Below are 18985 nucleotides of genomic sequence, written 5' to 3'. Positions count from 1 at the left end.
AGAACTGCATGGGAGAATGTTTTTTAATGAATATAAAAAAGTACTATTTTAATAGATGGAAAAAAGGAAATTGATTATTTTATAGGTTAATGTATTAAACAACCCTACTTTAAAGATTATCCATTTAATAAGGAAATGTGATTTCCTAGCCTAAAACAAGTCCAGGATTTATTTATTTTTTTTAAAAAAATAATTAAATAAATAATCCACTAATGTTTTTCCCCTCACCACAACATAAAAGGTCTATGGCCAATTTTGACTCTGATTCTTCCAAATATAAAACTATAAATCATAAAGTAAAACACAAATAATACAATAAGTGATCACTTTGAGAGAATTTGACAAAAAGTAGCCTTATATAAAGTCAGTGGAACTGCCACACTTGCATTAGTGATGAAAAGGCCTGTACTGATAGGCTACAACACCAGAATCAGGCCCTTCTTGGGAAGTACATCTGGTGCCCAAGAGAAATAGACACAAATCTTAAGCATCCATATTCCCTGCTGAGAAAGTCTTTCTGCAGATCATTTATTATTTTCCCAATCTGATCAGAACCCTTAGTGCGACTATGAATTAATGAATACAGTTCATTTGGTGTATCTTGACGAGCCAAAGGAGTTATGCCCTCTTTCCAAAAATGGCAGAATTTGAAATTTTTTAAAAAAGTATATATATAGTTTGGAGAATTCATGCTGCAATATGAATATATATGAAGACACACCCACAAACATGCACACAGCCATGCCCCCACCCATGGTTGAGCTTATGATTTGTATTTGTTCACAGTGATTTCCAATTTTGTCCATTAAAATAACTCAGCCTGTGTGACTAATCAATAACATATTTAACATATGATGGAGAGACACTCCTGTCTCCCCTGTTCAGAGAATATCCATTAAGAACTTTTCTCTGTGTGGCTTCTTTATTCAAATTAGATCTACCAGATTTGTTCTAAAGAACTGCAGATGCATTTAGGAGTCAATGATACAGTATATATTGTTTGAAACTATTATTTATCTTTTTCAATTCTAGAGCAGGTTACAAAAATGTATGAAATAAAAGTCCTAATATTAGCAAATACATACATACATACATACATACATCATAATACATTTTATTTAAAACCTGTATAAAACAACAACGCTGTATTATAAACTGAATTTTGGGATCTGACCACTTCATCAGTTTAGCAGATTCGTCTTGCTAAGAGACAAGGAATTTTTGAGTTTGAATATGCAAGATGAAAAAATAATCACTATTCAGATCACTTGTATTGAATAACTATTCGATGGGTTATATATCCCTGCTTCTGTCATGACTTTGGTTGTACAGAGAGGCAAAGCTGTAGGTTCCTCAATTCTGTAGATCAACAAAATTCCATTATTTTCTTTATATTTATCTTCAGAATTCTCTTACCTTATCTTAATTCAGTGTTTTTCACACAGCTTTCCTTCACACTGCCTTCTCCACAGTGGAACTCTTGTGTACATGTCTTCGATCTTTTCAAAGATTCTAGAAAATGTTAACATGAGGTCCATTGGAATGAAGTGGCTGATGCATTCAAATACATAGTTTGATAGAAAGACCAGTCTAATATGCTTTTTCAGTGCTGCTAAATAAACATTGCAAGGAGCAGATCAGTAACAGATTAGAAACTGATTTTCAGGGCAACTACTTTGCTATTATTATTTGATTTAACTTGTTTCAGGGTACCAGATTAAGATATGTTGCTCTATTAACTGTTGTACTGAGACATGCAGCAGTAAAAATATAGGTGAAGAAAATATTTCCAGGCTGAACTGTTCTGTTCAATAGATTCTCCCCAGTTGAATCTTATGGGAGTTTTCTTCCATTTTTTCCTCTCTCTCTTTTTCTTTTAATACAAACTTCCAGTAAAGAAAGACAGACAGAATAGGAGCACAACACCTTAAATGATGATGCTAAAAGTCCTTTCTATCTGTGAGCATCCAATGTTTCAACAGAAGGCAGTAAAGTTCCATTCTTCTTCATTGCAGGCGTTTTTTGTACATGGGTAGATGATTTATAAATCACAAGAATTTGACCACCAATCGACAATGAACATTTTATGTAGTGTTATTTTCCTGTAATAAATTATTACCAATAAACAGAAGTGGAAAAAGTATTACAACAGAGAGCACAAAGTAAAATACTGACAGCGCTGAGGAAACTGAAGTTCTTTCAAATACAGATCATATGTTGTATCCTTAAGACATAGGAAAAATCAGGTCAGAAATGAAAACCACAATAGAGAGTAATTTTATTCTCAGCTCTTATATACCACATCAGGCACGATGAAGAAATGTTTCAGTTTTTTTAAAATAAGAAAGAACTAAGATTAAATACTAGCATGCAGAGCTTGTTAATTTGAATTAATGGAAAATTAAATGAATAAGCATTTGTATATTTGTATATTGAAAAATTATGTAGGCATAAGTTTCATTGATGAAAACTACAGTAAAGCATAATTTTCGTTCTTTTGGATTCTCTTGCTTTTTATATAGTCAAGAGAGAGAGAAATTCACAAATGGGCATTAATAATTCCATTTCATGGAATTAACTTTTTCTTGCAATTTTTATTATATAATGTGTGATTTGCTATTTACAGATTTCATAGACATCCTAATAGTTAACATATTTTTCTTAAAGTGCACTTTAATAAACATGATAAACAGTGCAATTGATTAGCCAAATATAAAGGGACTTTTACTATAAAAATATTAATATCCAGGTCCTCCTGGAGAAAATCTATGTATGTGGTTGCTAAGAGTTGATAACATCTTAAAGGCAGATAACCAATCATTCTAAGGTAATTCTAGTAGCTCAGTCTTTCTAATACAGACATGTCAAACACAAGGCCCGGGGGGCTGGATCCGGCCCGCAAAGTGGTTTCATGTGGCCCGCGAAGCCATCCTGGAAACAGTGAGGGAATGGCCCCCACTGCCTTGGCCCTGGCCCAGAGACCCTCCTTCTGCCAGAGACCCTCAGATCTGTCCCACACTTGCCCAGGCCCCCTTGATGCGAACGATGTAGAGCTGGCCATGCCCACCCAGTAGGCCATATGCACTCTAGCCACGCCCACCCAATAGGCCACGCCCACCCTGACCATACCCACCCGGCCCCCTGAGGGCAACCGCAATGCTGATGCAGCCCTCAATGAAATTGAGTTTGACACCCCTGTTCTAATATATTAAGTACTTCCCTAAAGGTATCTTCAATTCCTGTTTGAAGTCTCTCTCTCTCTCATCATCGGTCTGTCTGTCTGTCTTTCTGTTTCAAGATCCAAAAAGATCTTGACAGACTTGAACACTGGGCCCTATCTAACAAAATGAAATTCAACATAGATGAAAGTAAGGTTTTATACTTAGGCCAGAAAAACCAACTGTATAGGTATAGACTAGGTAAAACTTAGCTTAATGCCAGTAACTGTAAGAAAGATTTGGACAATCACATAAATATGAGCCAGTAGTGTGTGGCAGCAACCAAAAAAGCCAATGCAATCCTAGTCTGCATTAATAGAAGAATAGAATCAAGATCACATGAAGCTCTAGAACTGCTTTACAAAGCCTTAGTAAGACCACACTTGGAATACTGCATCCAGTTCTGGTCACCACAATATAAAAAAATATTTTGAGACTCTGGAAAGAGTGCAGAGAAGAGGAGCAAAAATGATTAGGGGGCTGGAGGCTAAAACATATGAAGGTTACAGGAATTGGGTATGTCTAGTCTAATGAAAAGAAGGACTAGGGGTGACCTGATAGCAGTGTTCCAATATTTATGGGGCTCCTACAAAGACAAGGAAGTGAACCAATTTTCCAAAGCACAAAGACAAGAAAAATTGGTTGGCAACTAATCAAGGAGAGAAGCAACCTAGAACTATGGAGAAATTTCCTAATGGTGAGAGTAATCAACCAATAGAATAACTTGCCTTCAGAAGTTGTGGGTGCTCCATCATTGGAGGCTTTCAAAAAGAGACTGGACAACCATTTATCTGAAATGATAGAGTCTCCTGCTCAAGCAGGGGATTGGACTAGAAGACCTCCAAGGTCCTTTCCAATTCTATTATTCTATGTTCTGTGTTCTAAATCATCTTTTATGATTTACATTATATGGTATATATATAGGCCATATAATTGTTGATATGTAGCAGCCTTACTCAAATCTGCTTTAGCAGAGTAGACCAATATTAATTACTGAGCACTTTTTGTATTTCTGCTTCATACATTTAGCATTGAAAAGGGAAGGTCTGCTACTGCTAACAGGAAAGGATCAGATCACCAAAGAGAATGGTTACCGCATCATTCAGTCTAATCCCAATTTGGAATATTGAATATTGCTGAGAGGGGTTGGAACAAGATATGGAAATACGTTCTGAAGGATGAGATCGTGTTGCCTTGGCTTTTTGCAGTCTCGCAGGGTTGTGGAAGTTGTACTGAGTCAAAGAGCAGGCAAGGATCAGCCTGATTCTACGTCATAGTCTGTCAACAGCTATAGTCCTCACCAGTCATAGATTGGCCATTTCCAAAGACACAGGGATTTGTTGGAAACTGCTCATAGGAGAAAGCAGTTTTTCTAATTTGTCTTTTCCCTGGACTTCCCTCCCTGCTGTCCAGAAGTCCCCATGTCGTCCTCCCGAGAAGCATTTCAGGACACACAGCAACTGTAGGGGAAGAACAACAAATAAATAAAGAGAGCCTTTCTACCATTTTCTTCCAGCGTGAGTGGAACTACTGCAAAGGCAATTGTTTTCTATGGCATTAACTATGGGATGTATCTATTCAATAATTATTCAGTAGTAAGTAAGTTAATAATAATAATAATAATAATAATAATAATAATAATAATAATAATAATAATAATAATAATAATAATAATAATAATAATAATAATATATTAAATAGAGCAGACATATAGCAGGAGTTTATTGTCTGTATGTTACAAGAGCACCATTATTTCCAGAACTAGTGCTGCTTCAACTATGGCAATTCAACTCCAGCACCCTATTACAAGACACCTCCCCCCCTTTTTTTGCTTTGTTAGGTGAGTATTTATACACATCATTGCATATGAAAAGATTGCTTGGGATAGCCAGACTGATTTATTTATTCTTGAGACAGATTTTTTTCCTTTGTTGCTTTGTGGTAATTATGTTTGCACTTTGTTGATCACCAGTTCTGTATTATTACAATGGAAGGTGACAATTTGATTGTCATCAGTTGCAGAAACAAGTAATTTTATATTCAGCAAGGTGTCAGCTAACACTACCTCGCTGTACTGAGAGCTCCTGGCAATGTGGTTTGGCACCTATACTTAACTGCTTTTGATGCTTGTGTAACCTTTGCTGAATCAGAAATACTGTGCCCACTAGAAATGTTTTAGACTGGCATGATAAGGTTTAAATTAAACCAATAATCTACAGCTACCCTGCAGCAACTATTGTTTCATTCTAAAGCAAGGTACTAATTTGGTGGTTTACTATGAAATGATTATAGTTGAACTTGAAATTGATACTTTATTCACTTATCTTCAAGAAAATGTTTTGCTGAAATGTAAAGTTCAGGTTTGGAAATCAGTGTCAAGTTATTACGTAAGAAAATTGCTTTGTTAGGAAAACGGTGCTGGTACGTACACAACATTATTTTGATCACTTAGGAGGAACCTTTGTATGATGTAATATGTTTTCTGCTGGTCCGAGAGTCATCGTTACCAGTTTAGATACTTTAGAACAAAGATGAATTTCAAATGCCTTTCATAGCTTCACATCATTATAAGATCCTTTTTATGTTCTGTTAAAAAAATAATTCTTTTTTTGAAGAGTTACGCTACTAAAATGTAATTATCCAAAGATCTTTGGATTCCTCAAATCAGTTTTGTAGAACAACTGAGACAACTAATAATTTGCAATGAACATAATTGCTGTAAAATGTTTGACTGTGACCTCTATCTTTATTGATAATTGGTTATGTTTATTTTTTGCTTTATGTTTTATTAATTGGGCCAAAGCAACACATAAGAGCAAAACCTATGGCTAAATCTGTCACTTGTGCCAATCCTATTGTGCCTATTTATTAAAATTCTTGCCCAAGAATGCAATTTTCTTTTCTTTTTCTTCTTTTTATGAGATGAGAAATCAGATACACAGAGAACACATGGCAGAATCATACAACATTCATGGCAGGCATCACAGAGAAGCTAATGTTAAACAGAGGTAGTTTACACCATGTAACATTATCAGGAGAAACAATTCATGAGTCAAAGCATTCCAAAACATATGAGCTGCAGTCCGAAGAACGAGCTTAAGCTATATAAATAAAGCAACAGTGATATTATCGGCTAGATATAAACTGTAGAGATTAATGTTCCAGAGTTCTTAGTTTTTGAAATTTTTGAACTACAACACATTGTGCTTTACATTCTGGTCTCTGAATTTTCCCATTTTCTTCATTTGTGTACGTACATATGCACACACAGTCACACACAGACACACAGAGAGAAGATATACATGTAGTTACACATACATATTTTAATCTGTTTCCTTTGTCAGTTTTTATTAACCAAAAATATCCTCCCTATTCGATGCTCAGGAGTGGCTCTACCTTGTATCTCAGTAAAATGGGCTTCTTTAGTTAGCATTGAGGCAATGGAAAAGAAGTACATGAAGGCCTCCAAAGCTTTGTCTGAATGGTACAGAAATACTTTACGAAGTGTCAATATTAGCAAAGATTGTGAGCGCCATTTGGTCTACATTTGAGACAAGAAAATGCCTTGACCCAGCACTGACACTTTTGATGAGTGCTACTGATAGCAATAAGAGAAGAACACATTATCTCTTAATAAAAATAGCAAAGCAGCTTAGTTCTGAAAGCAGTCTTCAACTTGAGCCCATCGTTTCTTTTGAGCTCGGATCAGCAATATAGTAGACTACAAAGATTTACACTAGGAATTGACTCCATCACCTCTTTCAATTTGCAATGGTCTGATTCTCCCAGATATTCAGTTTTCAGGCTCTCTGCCTATTCGGCTTCCTTATTGCACTTGCTCCCTGCCTCCTTACCAGACATATGATCAATCTCCGAGTTTACTAGATATTTTTCTTTTTTCTTTCTTTTTTAATTAAAAGGTTTTATAAAAGTTACAATACAAACCCACCCCCAAACCACCCCCCTCCCCCACTTCCCAGAACTGAATACAGGGGTTTTTTGTTGGTTTTTTTAATTCCATTCATATCCCACCCTTCTCCGAAGACTCACGGCGGCTTACAAGCTTAGCAGTAGCCTTCATTCTATGTATATGCCTGCTTTATTAGGGCTTTCGGGGGCCCCCAAGCGGCATTATTACAAAGTCAGCTTATTGCCCCCAACAATCTGGGTCCTCATTTTACCTACCTCGGAAGGATGGAAGGCTGAGTCAACCTTGAGCCTGCTGGGATGCGAACCTGCACTAATTGCAGGCAGCTGGTGTTACTTAAGGAGGCATTAGCCCACTGCTCCACCAAGGCTCTTACAAAAATAACAATCAAAATCTAAATAACATTAACCAACTATATATGTAACCAAGTTCCTAATGCACTTTAACTCCCCTTTAACATGAACACAAACAAAAGTAAACATAATAATAATAACATAAAAACAAGATAATATCCTACTAATATTAATAATATCATTCTATAATTCATTCATAAGCTAGATGAAACTTTTTAGTCCCATATTTGTTCTGAATATAATCTTTCCATCTTCTCCAGACCGAAATGTATCTTTCTTGTGAATGATCCTTCAAATAAGCAGAAATCTTAGCCATTTCTGCCAAATTTGACACCTTAAGTGTCCAATCTTCTATAGTAGGCAAACTATCTTTCTTCCAATACTGACTTACCAAGAGCCTTGCTGCTTTTATCAAATTGAACATCAAATTTGTTTCTTTAGTATCACAATCTATAACAATACCCAATAAAAACAATTGTGGAGAAAATTTTATCTTTCTCTTAAAAATCTTTTGAATATTCCACCAAATTTTAATCCAAAAAGCTTTAACATTTCTACAAGTCCACCATATATGATTATAGGTAGCATCCAAACTACCACATCTCCAACATTTGGGCTGTAAGTTAGGATACATGGAGGACAATTTTTTGGGATCCAAATGCCATCTATAAAACATTTTATAAAAGTTTTCTCTTAAATTTTTGAGCCTGGGTAAATTTCACATTTCTAACCCAAATTACCTCCCATGTTTCCAATGAAATTGGTTCTTGAATATTTTGAGCCCACTTTATCATACAATCTTTAACTAATTCTGTTTCAGAATCCAATTCTAATAAAGCATTATATATTCTCTTTATATGCGCTCAGTTTTGATCTTTAATTTGTTTTACCAAATTTTCATCAGTTAATGTAATACCAATTTTCTGATCTATCTTCCACCTCGTTTGCAATTGAGTATATTGAAACCAAGATTGTATAATATTTTCTTGTTTTAACTCACCTAATGATTTTAATTGCCAACCATTCCCTATCCATCTAATTAATTCCTTATATGAAGTCATATCCAAGCTCACACCCACAGATACACCCTCTATCGCATGCCTAGGAATCCCCCAAATTGGTATTTTATAATTTAACTTATAATATTTTTTCCATACACGCAATAAGGCGCTTCTTAAAATGTGAGATTTAAATGCCTTATCCACTTTTTTATTATAAACTAAATATGCATGCCACCCATATAGTAAGTCCCATCCTTCAAGGTAAAGTAATCTTTCATTTGTTAAATTAAACCAGTCACTAATCGCTGATAAAACAACCGCATCATAATATAATTTCAAATTAGGCACTTTAAGTCCTCCTCTTTCCCATACATCTTGTAAGATCTTAAATTTAACTCTCGGTCTTTTCCCTGCCCAAATAAATTTATTAATACCCTTCTGCCACTCATCCAAATTGGTATCCTTTTTCAATATAGGTATCATTTGAAACAAAAAAAGAAACTTTGGTAGAAATTACCTTCTTCTTCTTCACGCTTTATTCTTTCAAAAAACAAAAGAAAAACATTCCGGCACCATCTTTTCCCTTTCAAAATCAAATTAGGGTATGGAGAAAATTAATACTCCCCGAGTTAAAGTTCCAAATACTTGCAAATTTAACTTCTCCTGATCAGCTCTGTCTGCTTTCAAATCAATCACAAATCACTGTAATCAGCAGATGTGGATGCGGCGTCTAGCTTCGCCCCATCAGCTCGGAGCAAAGGCGTCTTGGTTTCAGAGAAAACCTCAGGCTCTGAGGGAGCTCTCACCCTCCTACCCCCAGATATTTCTGGGGGTCTAGGGGAGCTCTACCTCTACCCGAGGAAAGCTCACCTCCCCTTCTTCTCTCGAGGGGGAGGTTTACAAGCCATGGGACAGCTGATTTTCACTGTCTCCACGGTTCGGACGAAACCTCAGGACGGGCGCGGTGTTGCCACCGGAAGTGTGTCTACTAGATATTTTTCTTTACCAAAATGCCATCCTATTTTCTTCTCCACAGTCTTTTTAATGTGATGTCCTTTAGTCTTCCTCCTCAATTGTCAGAAAGATTGGGAATCTTCTGTAACATCACACCAATTCAATAATGGCTGGGAGGATATTGCTTATACAAGCAAAGAATGGAATTATCTAGGACAGATGATTTTACCATTTTACCAACTAAACAATCCAATTAATCTTCAGTTATTTTGTTGTATGCATTTTATTAATTCCACCAGCAGTCATTGTGATCCCTCCCATGATTACAGGTACTTTCATTCAAAAACATTAGTGGGTTTGTGTGTCTCATATCCATTTTAGCCCCAAGTATGTAATGCCTTAGCAAGGAAATGTCTCCTCAGTCTCTCTCTGGCTGAGCATACATGATTTCACTGAAACATAAAAGTGAATATATACACAGCAATAGCACTTAGACTTATAAGCCGCTTCTCAGTGCTTTACAGCCCATTCTAAGCGGTTTACAGAGTCAGCATATTACCCCCAACAATCTGGTTCCTCATTTTTATCGACCTTGGAAGGATGGAAGGCTGAGCCAACCTAGAGATTTGAACTGCTGGCAGTCAGCACAATTAGCCTGCAATAGTGCATTCTAATCACTGCACCACCACGGCTCAATATGTGTGAATGACTGTATATGTTATTTTGATATAGATTCAAGACATTATTTTAAAGTTGATGTTGTCTAATATTTAGTAAGTAATTCCTGCCAGTTCTAATATGGAATAGTATTTATTCCATATTTATTTTAATTATATCATTTTAATTATTTAAATACATAGCATGTGTGTATTGATTTAGCTGAGGAGTTTGTTTGGGGTTTCTCATCTTTGCCTGCTTCCACAATTTTGATTTTTAATTTTAAATTTATAAGATGGCCTGAATGATGGAGAGGTAAAGCCTCAAATAAATTACTAAAACATATAATTAGGAGTTATAATTCTGGAATAATTCCTAATGAATTCTGGAATGTGTATCGTATTGCTTTATTATTTTTTCATGTTTTTATGAATCTTTTGTCCAGAAAAATTAAAATGGAAGTTCTAATTAACGATTATTGGTAGTTCTTTTTACGATGCCTAATTCTTACAGATCTCAGTAAATATATATATAACCATTTTATCATGTAATTTTGTTTTGTTTTTAAGAAATGCAGTTCAATATGTAGATGCCAATGGGCATTGTACAAACAGATGCACAAGCCATAGTACTGTAGTTTTCCATTCAGGAATTGTGTCACAATGCAAATCTCACTGTTGATTACTCCTGTACTGTCTCATTCCTGTCATGCATGTCCCTTTTAATTGGATATTATACATTATAATTTTAGTAAGTAACTGTTTGTTCTTAAATATCAGATGGATTACAACATTACTTCAGCAATTAATTATGTGTCTGAATTATGGCTACAAAATATGTTTGGCAGGGAAATGACTCCAAATAATCTGGCACTGAGATTAAGGTTCCATTTTCCCCATTCTAATTAAGCCATGTTTTCTGGAAATTGGTATTCTTCTATGGTGCAGGTGTAGTAAATCATTTCTATGACTGTTTGTGGAGCTGGAAAAAAATGAGTGCTGATTCATTGAAAGAAATGAAGCTACACCCATTGGTAATAACTGTGGCCTAAATCTATACATGGAGCAGAAGCGTAGACATTCAGTATATGCAGGTGCTCAAAACACATTTTTGAGTGGTGGATATCATAATCTTCCTTTTTTGGGGCAAGTAGCAAAACAACACAGTGAAGAACAGAGCTGGGTTTTTTAAAAAATCTCTTTCATGGTGTTTTTGTTTTTGTTTTTGTTTTTATTATAAGATAAAGGGAAGCAAAAAGAGTAATAATCTACCTGCATCCTGAAGTATAGCACAATGGAGGCTGAAGTCAGAGCTAGATTCAAGATTGGTGCTTTAACTTTTACATATGCCACAAGTTGTATTTACTACATTTAGTAAATTTATGCTGCAATACAATTCACAATACCTGGGCATACTCCATTAATAGGATAGTTGTGTACAAGGTTGCACTGTCAACATATAAAACGGCACTTACAAGAGATTGTAAAATATCTTAGAAGAAAAAGTGTTTGGTAGTAATATCCAGGGCTTTTTTTGTCATAGAACGCTCAGAATGGAGTTCCGGCACCTTTTTGGGATGGAACATTGTAGGGTAGGCAAGGTATGTTGTATGACATGTGTGAGTTCCGGCACCTTTTTCTTTTACAAAAAAGCACTGGTAATATCAGTACACAAATTCTGTTCTTTCAAGGGGGAATTCTATGAATAGAAAGAAGACTGAACTTCTTGGTTAGAATGTAAATGAGGAACAATAATGAAAATATTAAGACCTGAGATCTGGACTGGTACAGGATAACTAGAAGGGAGAGCAAACTGAATCACAACTGAAGAAATATGAAACGCTGAGCATCTCTCCATATATTATATGGGAAAAAGTATGAGCAGGTTATCATTGCATATTAGCATGTTTCCTTGGATTTGTAGAAATGGGTTGAATTAAAGGAGCTTCCAGCCTTTGGGGGGAGAAACAGTAGACTGCACCTTTAAAATCCCAATTTGAAGCTAAAAGATGTGGCATCTGTATACTGCAGAGTGGTCCACTTTCAAAAGAAGCAACAGATATTTATAGAAATGTACTGTTATCCACCTATTACTTGCATTGTGAATTTTGCTTTATCTTTGGTATCTGTTTAATTCTAATGGGATAAATACATCGGAGCGGTACATAAATGACTTTCTCTTGAAATAATGTCAAATGTCATCTAGGAATTCTACCCCCTGAAATCACAAGACTTAGATAAAAACTTTCTATTGGCATACTCTTTTCACAAAAGGATCAATATGCAAACTACTTTACAGAAGTTTGGGTTAGCAGATTTTATCAGAAATAGTCTACATGTAAAAACCTTGTATTGATTAATTTTGGGAACATCTAAATGATAAATATTTACATGGAGATTTTGTTTAGTGACAATAGGTTCACAAAATCGAAATTATCTTTGATGTGATGATGGTGGGAACTCTCAGAGTACTATGGTATGTGTTTATGTACTGTAATACTGTAGCTTCTTTATATCTTTCAATCTTTCCTCTATATTCTTGAATGTGTATTGTTCAATAGCTACTTAATGCAGTCACCATGATTTCCTCATATGTGTTTGCTATGCAATATGTTGAAATGATTTTTTTTTAAAAAGGGGGTATCAAACAAATTGAATGCTTCTCCTTTTATGACTGTACCACTATAGACACTTGTTCAAAGAAAGTGGAATTGGATCGATTTGATTGCATTTAAATTTTTCATGCTTCAGCAGTTTGTCTGGGAGCACACTAAAGAAAGAAAAACCCCACAAGTGAGAAGAGTTTAGAATAATAGAACTTGATTTTGTGCATTATAGCAGTACCATTTAGACAGCCTTAGTTAGGTTGTGTCAGCACTTCCATTATAAATCTCTGTTTTCAAGGGTTATAAGTGGCAGAGGTTTTTTTCTATTTTTTTTTGAACAAACAAAAACAAAAGTTCTGGAAAGTAGTGATCTGGCTGTCATTATAAATTTGTTACACACAAAAAATTAGGTAAACGAAGCAGTAGCATAAAGTCAAAGTAGTCTTAGAAGGTGAGTGATTGGCTGAACAAATAAAACTTGAATACTTTTTAGAATGCCACGGGAAGATGTAGATTGTAAACTGTATTCATGCTTTTTACCATGTTCTTCCAATTGTAGTCCTTTTCTAATATACTTAAAACTGGAATTTCTGTAAATCTTTTCTGTAGTGTTTTATTATTTTATACACCGCAGCCACCAAATGGAAAGGGAATACATATATTATGGGAATAATCAGGCTAGGCCGCTAGGGAGTGATTTTCAATATGGCACAAGACATAATTATTACATAGTCCCATTCCTCTGAGGCCAGCACTCTTTTGTAATTGCAGTGTCAAGCTGCCCTCCAATATACACACTGGAGGTAAGCCCCACGGCACCCAGTAGGACTTAGTTCCAAGTGAATGTATTTAGGATTGTGCTTTTGTGGCTGTGCTTTGCTAAACAAGTAGCACGAATCATCTCTGTAGTGTATTGTGTAACTCTTCTCGGTCTCTGAGTTGTGTGTTCTGTGTTTTATTAAACATGGAGAAGACGTTTTTGTAGAGACTTTCAGCCATTCTGGTGATGGTTGTCTCAAAGGTGCCTTTTTAAAAGACAACTGGACTACGTTTTTTCCTTGAGGAAGCAACCATTCAAAATTACAACAGCACTGAAAAAAGTGACTTAAAACCAGTCCTCTCACTTAGAACCATTGCAGCATCCCCATGAGTCACACAATCAGAATTTGGGCTCTCAATAACCAGCATGTCTTTATAACAGTTGTAGGATCTTGGGTCATGTGATTGGCATTTACCACCATCACAGCCAATGTCTGACAAGAAAGGCAAGGTAGCAAGCTGGATTCGTTTAACAACCATGTGATTCACTTAACAACTGCGGTGATTGTAAAACCAGCATGACTTATTTAACAAACACCTTGCTTAGCAAAAGAAATTCTGATCCCAACTGTGGTTTTAAATTGAGACCCATCTGTTCTATTATTTTGTATCCTACCTTTCGTCCCATAGTGAAAGGTTGATTTTATCTGCTTTAAAAATGAAAAAGGTAAAACAGAACAAATGAAAACCAGACTTGTGCTTTTAGTAAAAAACTAAAGTACCCACTAACTAAAATAACTTTTGTGAAATTGCATGGAAATGGGAGTATAAAGATAACTGTTTGTCTATTCGTCCCAGAATTTAGAATCTAAATCCACCCGTGAACTGCAATTAAATTTCTTTTATTTTATCTATTTTATCTGTCTACTTATTTAAGAAAATGTATATAGGCTACAAACTCTCAGTGACTCTGGGTGGCTTAGAAAGATAAAAATCTCATATAAAAAAACAAAAAGCGATAACACTCTATCTCCTGATGACAACCATCAGTCAAACAAGCCACTTGACGGGCTCCATCCCACTCTCAGTTCCCCAGGCCCATTGGCAAAACCAGGTCTTTAGGATCTTGCAAAAGAGTGTCTAAGGGGGGGGGCTATCTTATTTCTGTGGGGATGATGTTCCACAGGGAAGGAGCTACCATAGACAAGGCCCTTCCTCTTGGTCTAACTAGATGTACTTCCCAAGGAGAGGGGAATCCATTGCATTGCTTTCCTCCCTGCTCTGGTAGGTCAAGTAGATGTGACCGGGGAAAAATGGTCCTTCGAATAACCTGATTCTCTTTTTCATAGAATGGGGCAGTTTTTGCTGGTTGGATCAAAAGGTTATGAAATAAGGCTGAAGGTTATGAGTAAAGAAACTAAAATAGTTCAGGATCTAGTGCTTCTTTCCTCGCAAGTTTTTTTAAATAGAGAGGGTATGAATGTACAGTACTTATATTCTATAAACATACCTGGGTAATAATAGCAAGCTCAACTGTAATAAAATTATTTTTTTTCCTGTTGAAGTCAATTTCACAGTCTATAAGGCATATTTATGTTGTCTTTAACACTTCTCAGGTGATATGAACATTGGGTATTCTGTTTATGAACACATTAAAAATGGCAGAAAGAAGAATGGAAAGAAAGAACGATGGATGATGGCTGTATTTGCTGTATTGGTTTTTTTGAGAGAATAGCGTCCCCCCCCAATCCCCCCGGAATGGTCACTTGAGGAATTACCCGAAGCCTGTTTATGAAACAGGTGAAGTCTTTCCAGGCTAATTATATTCAGCATGTAATTTCTAAACTTCACTCTGAATTTTGATTTTCAATTAACATTCCCAATTTGAAGATAATTTTCTATTTAATATAATTGCAGGAAATAATTTATTGGCTGATTAGGACTGAGGGCCCGGCCTTTCTTAAGAAAACACTGCCTAACAAACCAGCCTTTAAAAAATCATCTCAGAGCTTTAGACAGATTTAACCTATTTTTGCAGCTGCACAGTTGCATATAATTAGGTTTGTGCACTGTTATTCATTGGTGCAGTTTGTAGTTAGAATTATTCTTATGAGACATTTTCATTTCTGGGTTTGTGTCATGATTAATTTAAACTGAAAAATGCAGCCAAAATGTATTCCTTCTGGAAGATGTCGGTCCTGTTTGTAATTGGAAGATGCCTGCCAAGGCTCAAGTGAATAGAATCATCTTCCAAAGAACTGTTTTAAAGGCACCTTTGTGTTAAATCTCTGACAATATATTCACAATTTCAGTGTGCAGAATAAGGCATAGGTATAATCTGTTGTCTTTGAAATAAACTATTATGTTTTGCACCCTGATTCTAAATATTTGTTATGACTTATCTATGTGCAATACCTATATTACAATTAGACCATGCTCTTCTTTGACAACAGTTATTTTTTGGTTTTAAAATGTATAGAATATTCAGGAATCAGCTTCTTAGTTGTTTATATTTTAAGTCACTTTTTATGTAGCATCTTAGATGATATTATACTGTATATAACTAATTCTCACAGCAAAGTTGTCAGCCTAAACATCATTATAATTATAAGGTGTTATTCTGCTATACATTGATATTTTTATATATTGCAAACTTATTCATGAAATCTATAATGCTTTCATTTAAAAATAAATAATATTAGATGATTCATTATTATTTTTTCACTGTAGGATACTAAATCTGAGTCTTCTCATTAATAGTGAGAAATTTAATAGTAGCTGTTAAATCCTATGTGAAAGTTGGTCTGCTACATTAAAACCTACTGTTTAAATTGGAATTAACTTAATTATTATTATTTTTTACACTTGATATTTCTTTCACTGTAATATTCATGAAAGCATGTGTCAGATTTGTAAATTTAACTGTTAGTCTCAGATTTCCAGGCTCCTTAATCAGTAATTATTTGTCTATAGAAACAGTACTACTGAGTTAATGATTTGCTAATTTGGAAAATGCTCATGTGGTTTCCCTTGTTAACTGATTTGCGCATTTTAAAGGAAATTGTATGAAATCAATTATTATTAAAGAGTAATTAAGGTGGAGACCTCATTCTAGAGTTGTTGAAACAGTTTTAGCAAAAATGATATATATTGAGATTTTATAAAATTTATAATCTCTAAAACATTTCAATTTTTACTGAAATAATTTATATTTGATTAGCATTCTGTTCTGGTGGAAAATGTTTAAAGGTTAAGACCAAAAGGTGAAATGTATAGTGGAGATATTAACAGATGTTATAGAGATATTTTTAATATTTCTTTTTATTTCATTATATTCCAAATTTTATGCCTCTTGTTTGAAATATATAATAGAAAAAAATTGATACTCTATATAACTGTGAAAAACTACTCAAGCTATAAATCATTCAGTAAGATACACATAGGATTATATCACTTTTCTGCATTAATATTCCAGGACTTTGTTACATTATAATGGCCCTACCTTCTGGATTGGGGGCAGGTTGGGAAATGTTTTACTTAGAAAAAAAAGGTTTTAATGAACAGAGGTTACTGTGATGATTGAGTCATCATTTGAGAGGCAAAACTGACAAATGTTTTATTTTTCTAAAATCAACATAAAACTAATGGCAAGAATTTTTGTAGCTGTCTTGATCAAATTTGGAAACTTGTTGGAATTGCTGTCTCTCTTCTTCTAGGAGCTGGAAATCACTGTTGATATTCTGATGGATAGAATTTTTTTAAAAAAGTGATTTTCAGACACTTGAAGAAAAGTACCACAATGAAAGTAAGCAGTTGCAGAAGACATCTGTCTGACTGCATTCATTAGCTGATTCATATATTACAATTAATTTCCCTTTAGGAAGAAAATCTTCTTAAATAGCAATGTGAATAATAGGATCTTGTGTGTGCAATTAAATGCTGACTGGCAGAAGTTTCTACTGGCTTTAATCTATACATAGATAGGAAACCTGACTTCTTTAAAATTCTGAAGATGACTCTCTGTGGAGTTTCTCAGTCATCCAGGTCATGATTATCCCAAAGCTGCTTTTTCAAGTGGTACCTGGACTTTCTTGTTTTTCTTTGAAGACGTTTTGCTTCTCATCCAAGAAGCTTCTTCAGCTCTGACTGGATGGTGAGGAATGGAAGGATTTATATTCCTTGCAGACAGCTGGTCATTTGTATTTTTTTAGAGCAGACATGTCAAACTCGCGACGTCACATGACGTTGCATGACGTATCGGAGCTTTTTCCCCATTGCTGGCAATGGGATGGGCGCAGTACTACTCAGTACTACTCAGTACTACCTGCACTACTCAGGTGACCTCGAGGACATAGATAAACTTCCAAGTGGTCTCAACGACTCTATAAAAGAATGCAAATGACCAGCTATCTGCAAGGAATATAAATCCTTCCATTCCTCACCATCCAGTCAGCACAGATGACCATGGAAGTGCAGAGCTCAGTGACCTGTTGGAGCCCCAAATGTTGCCAACTTTAAAGTCTTCTCCGTGAATTGTGAATTTGATCTGGATGGGAAGTCTGGTGCTACGTACAATGGAAAGAAGCTATTTCCATGCCAGAATGCCTTAACCTTCAGCCTCCCTCAACAACAAGTTTGCCTTAAAATGTATGCTTTATTGGGATAATAATGCCCCAACAAGCTCTTAGTCAGTCATCTTTTGCACTGTGATAAGCAGGCTACGATTTGCATATTTCTCTGCCTCAGAATGCATTTGTTAAGTTTACAGTCCTATCTTTCTGTTTAATAAAAAGTATCTGTGTATTTCCTTTGCTTATTTTGTAGAAGAATGTCTTCCAAGCAGGCCACCTCTCCATTTGCATCTGATGGAGAGGGAACAACAACCCAGGACTTAGCATCACAGGAGCAGGAAGAAGACAACAATGAAGAACTTGTCACTTCCCATCTGCCTCTGCACACCATATTGCACAACAAACCTCACTCTGAAGAGCTCCCAGCTCTAGTCACTACAATTCAACCAGACTCAGACTGGAACAGTGTTATCTCAACTCAGCATAGGATGGTATGTCCTGAAGGGGTGGTACATTTTGAGTCATCGTTTAGGGCAGCTTTCCTTATGTATGATCTTTTTGAGATTGTACTGTGGGTTGGTTTGACTATTATACTAAATTATAGTAGCTTCTATTTATAAATGATTCCAATCTCTGCCAGATTCAGCTTATTTTTTCTTGAGATGGTTTGTGGTTAATCTTGGGTAAGGTTAAAGAAAATAAGCCAGATTCATGAACTGCTATTTTGAATTTGGAGAACATATCAATTTACAGCTTATCTAAAATGAAAGCATAGACCTTCCGAGTTCCTCCTTCCAACAGAATCAGAGGGCAATAATTTTGCCTGTATTAAACCATGGCTAAGTTGTATGCTTGAATATAATGAATAAGAAAGCAGCAAGTTGAATGGATCTTTTTCTTGGATATAAATATACAAGTTTTCCCGAAAAGGGCCATGGT

At 35.4% G+C, this 18985-nt stretch overlaps 1 protein-coding gene across 2 annotated transcripts in view; it reads left to right on the top strand.

The window, feature by feature from the left end:
- The window catches only part of SOX6 (SRY-box transcription factor 6), a 326300-nt gene that overhangs the window by 1214 nt on the left and 306101 nt on the right, over nucleotides 1-18985 (top strand). For both annotated transcript variants that reach the window (XM_081345836.1, XM_081345835.1), the window contains exon 2: nucleotides 18300-18537. In XM_081345836.1, the coding sequence (XP_081201962.1) occupies nucleotides 18300-18537 (238 nt within the window). The remainder of the gene's footprint in view (nucleotides 1-18299; nucleotides 18538-18985) is intronic.

Source organism: Vipera berus, assembly GCF_964194415.1.
Source record: "Vipera berus genome assembly, chromosome: 1".
Classification (NCBI taxonomy): Eukaryota; Metazoa; Chordata; class Lepidosauria; order Squamata; family Viperidae; genus Vipera; species Vipera berus.
This window is presented reverse-complemented; position numbering and strand designations above follow the sequence as displayed.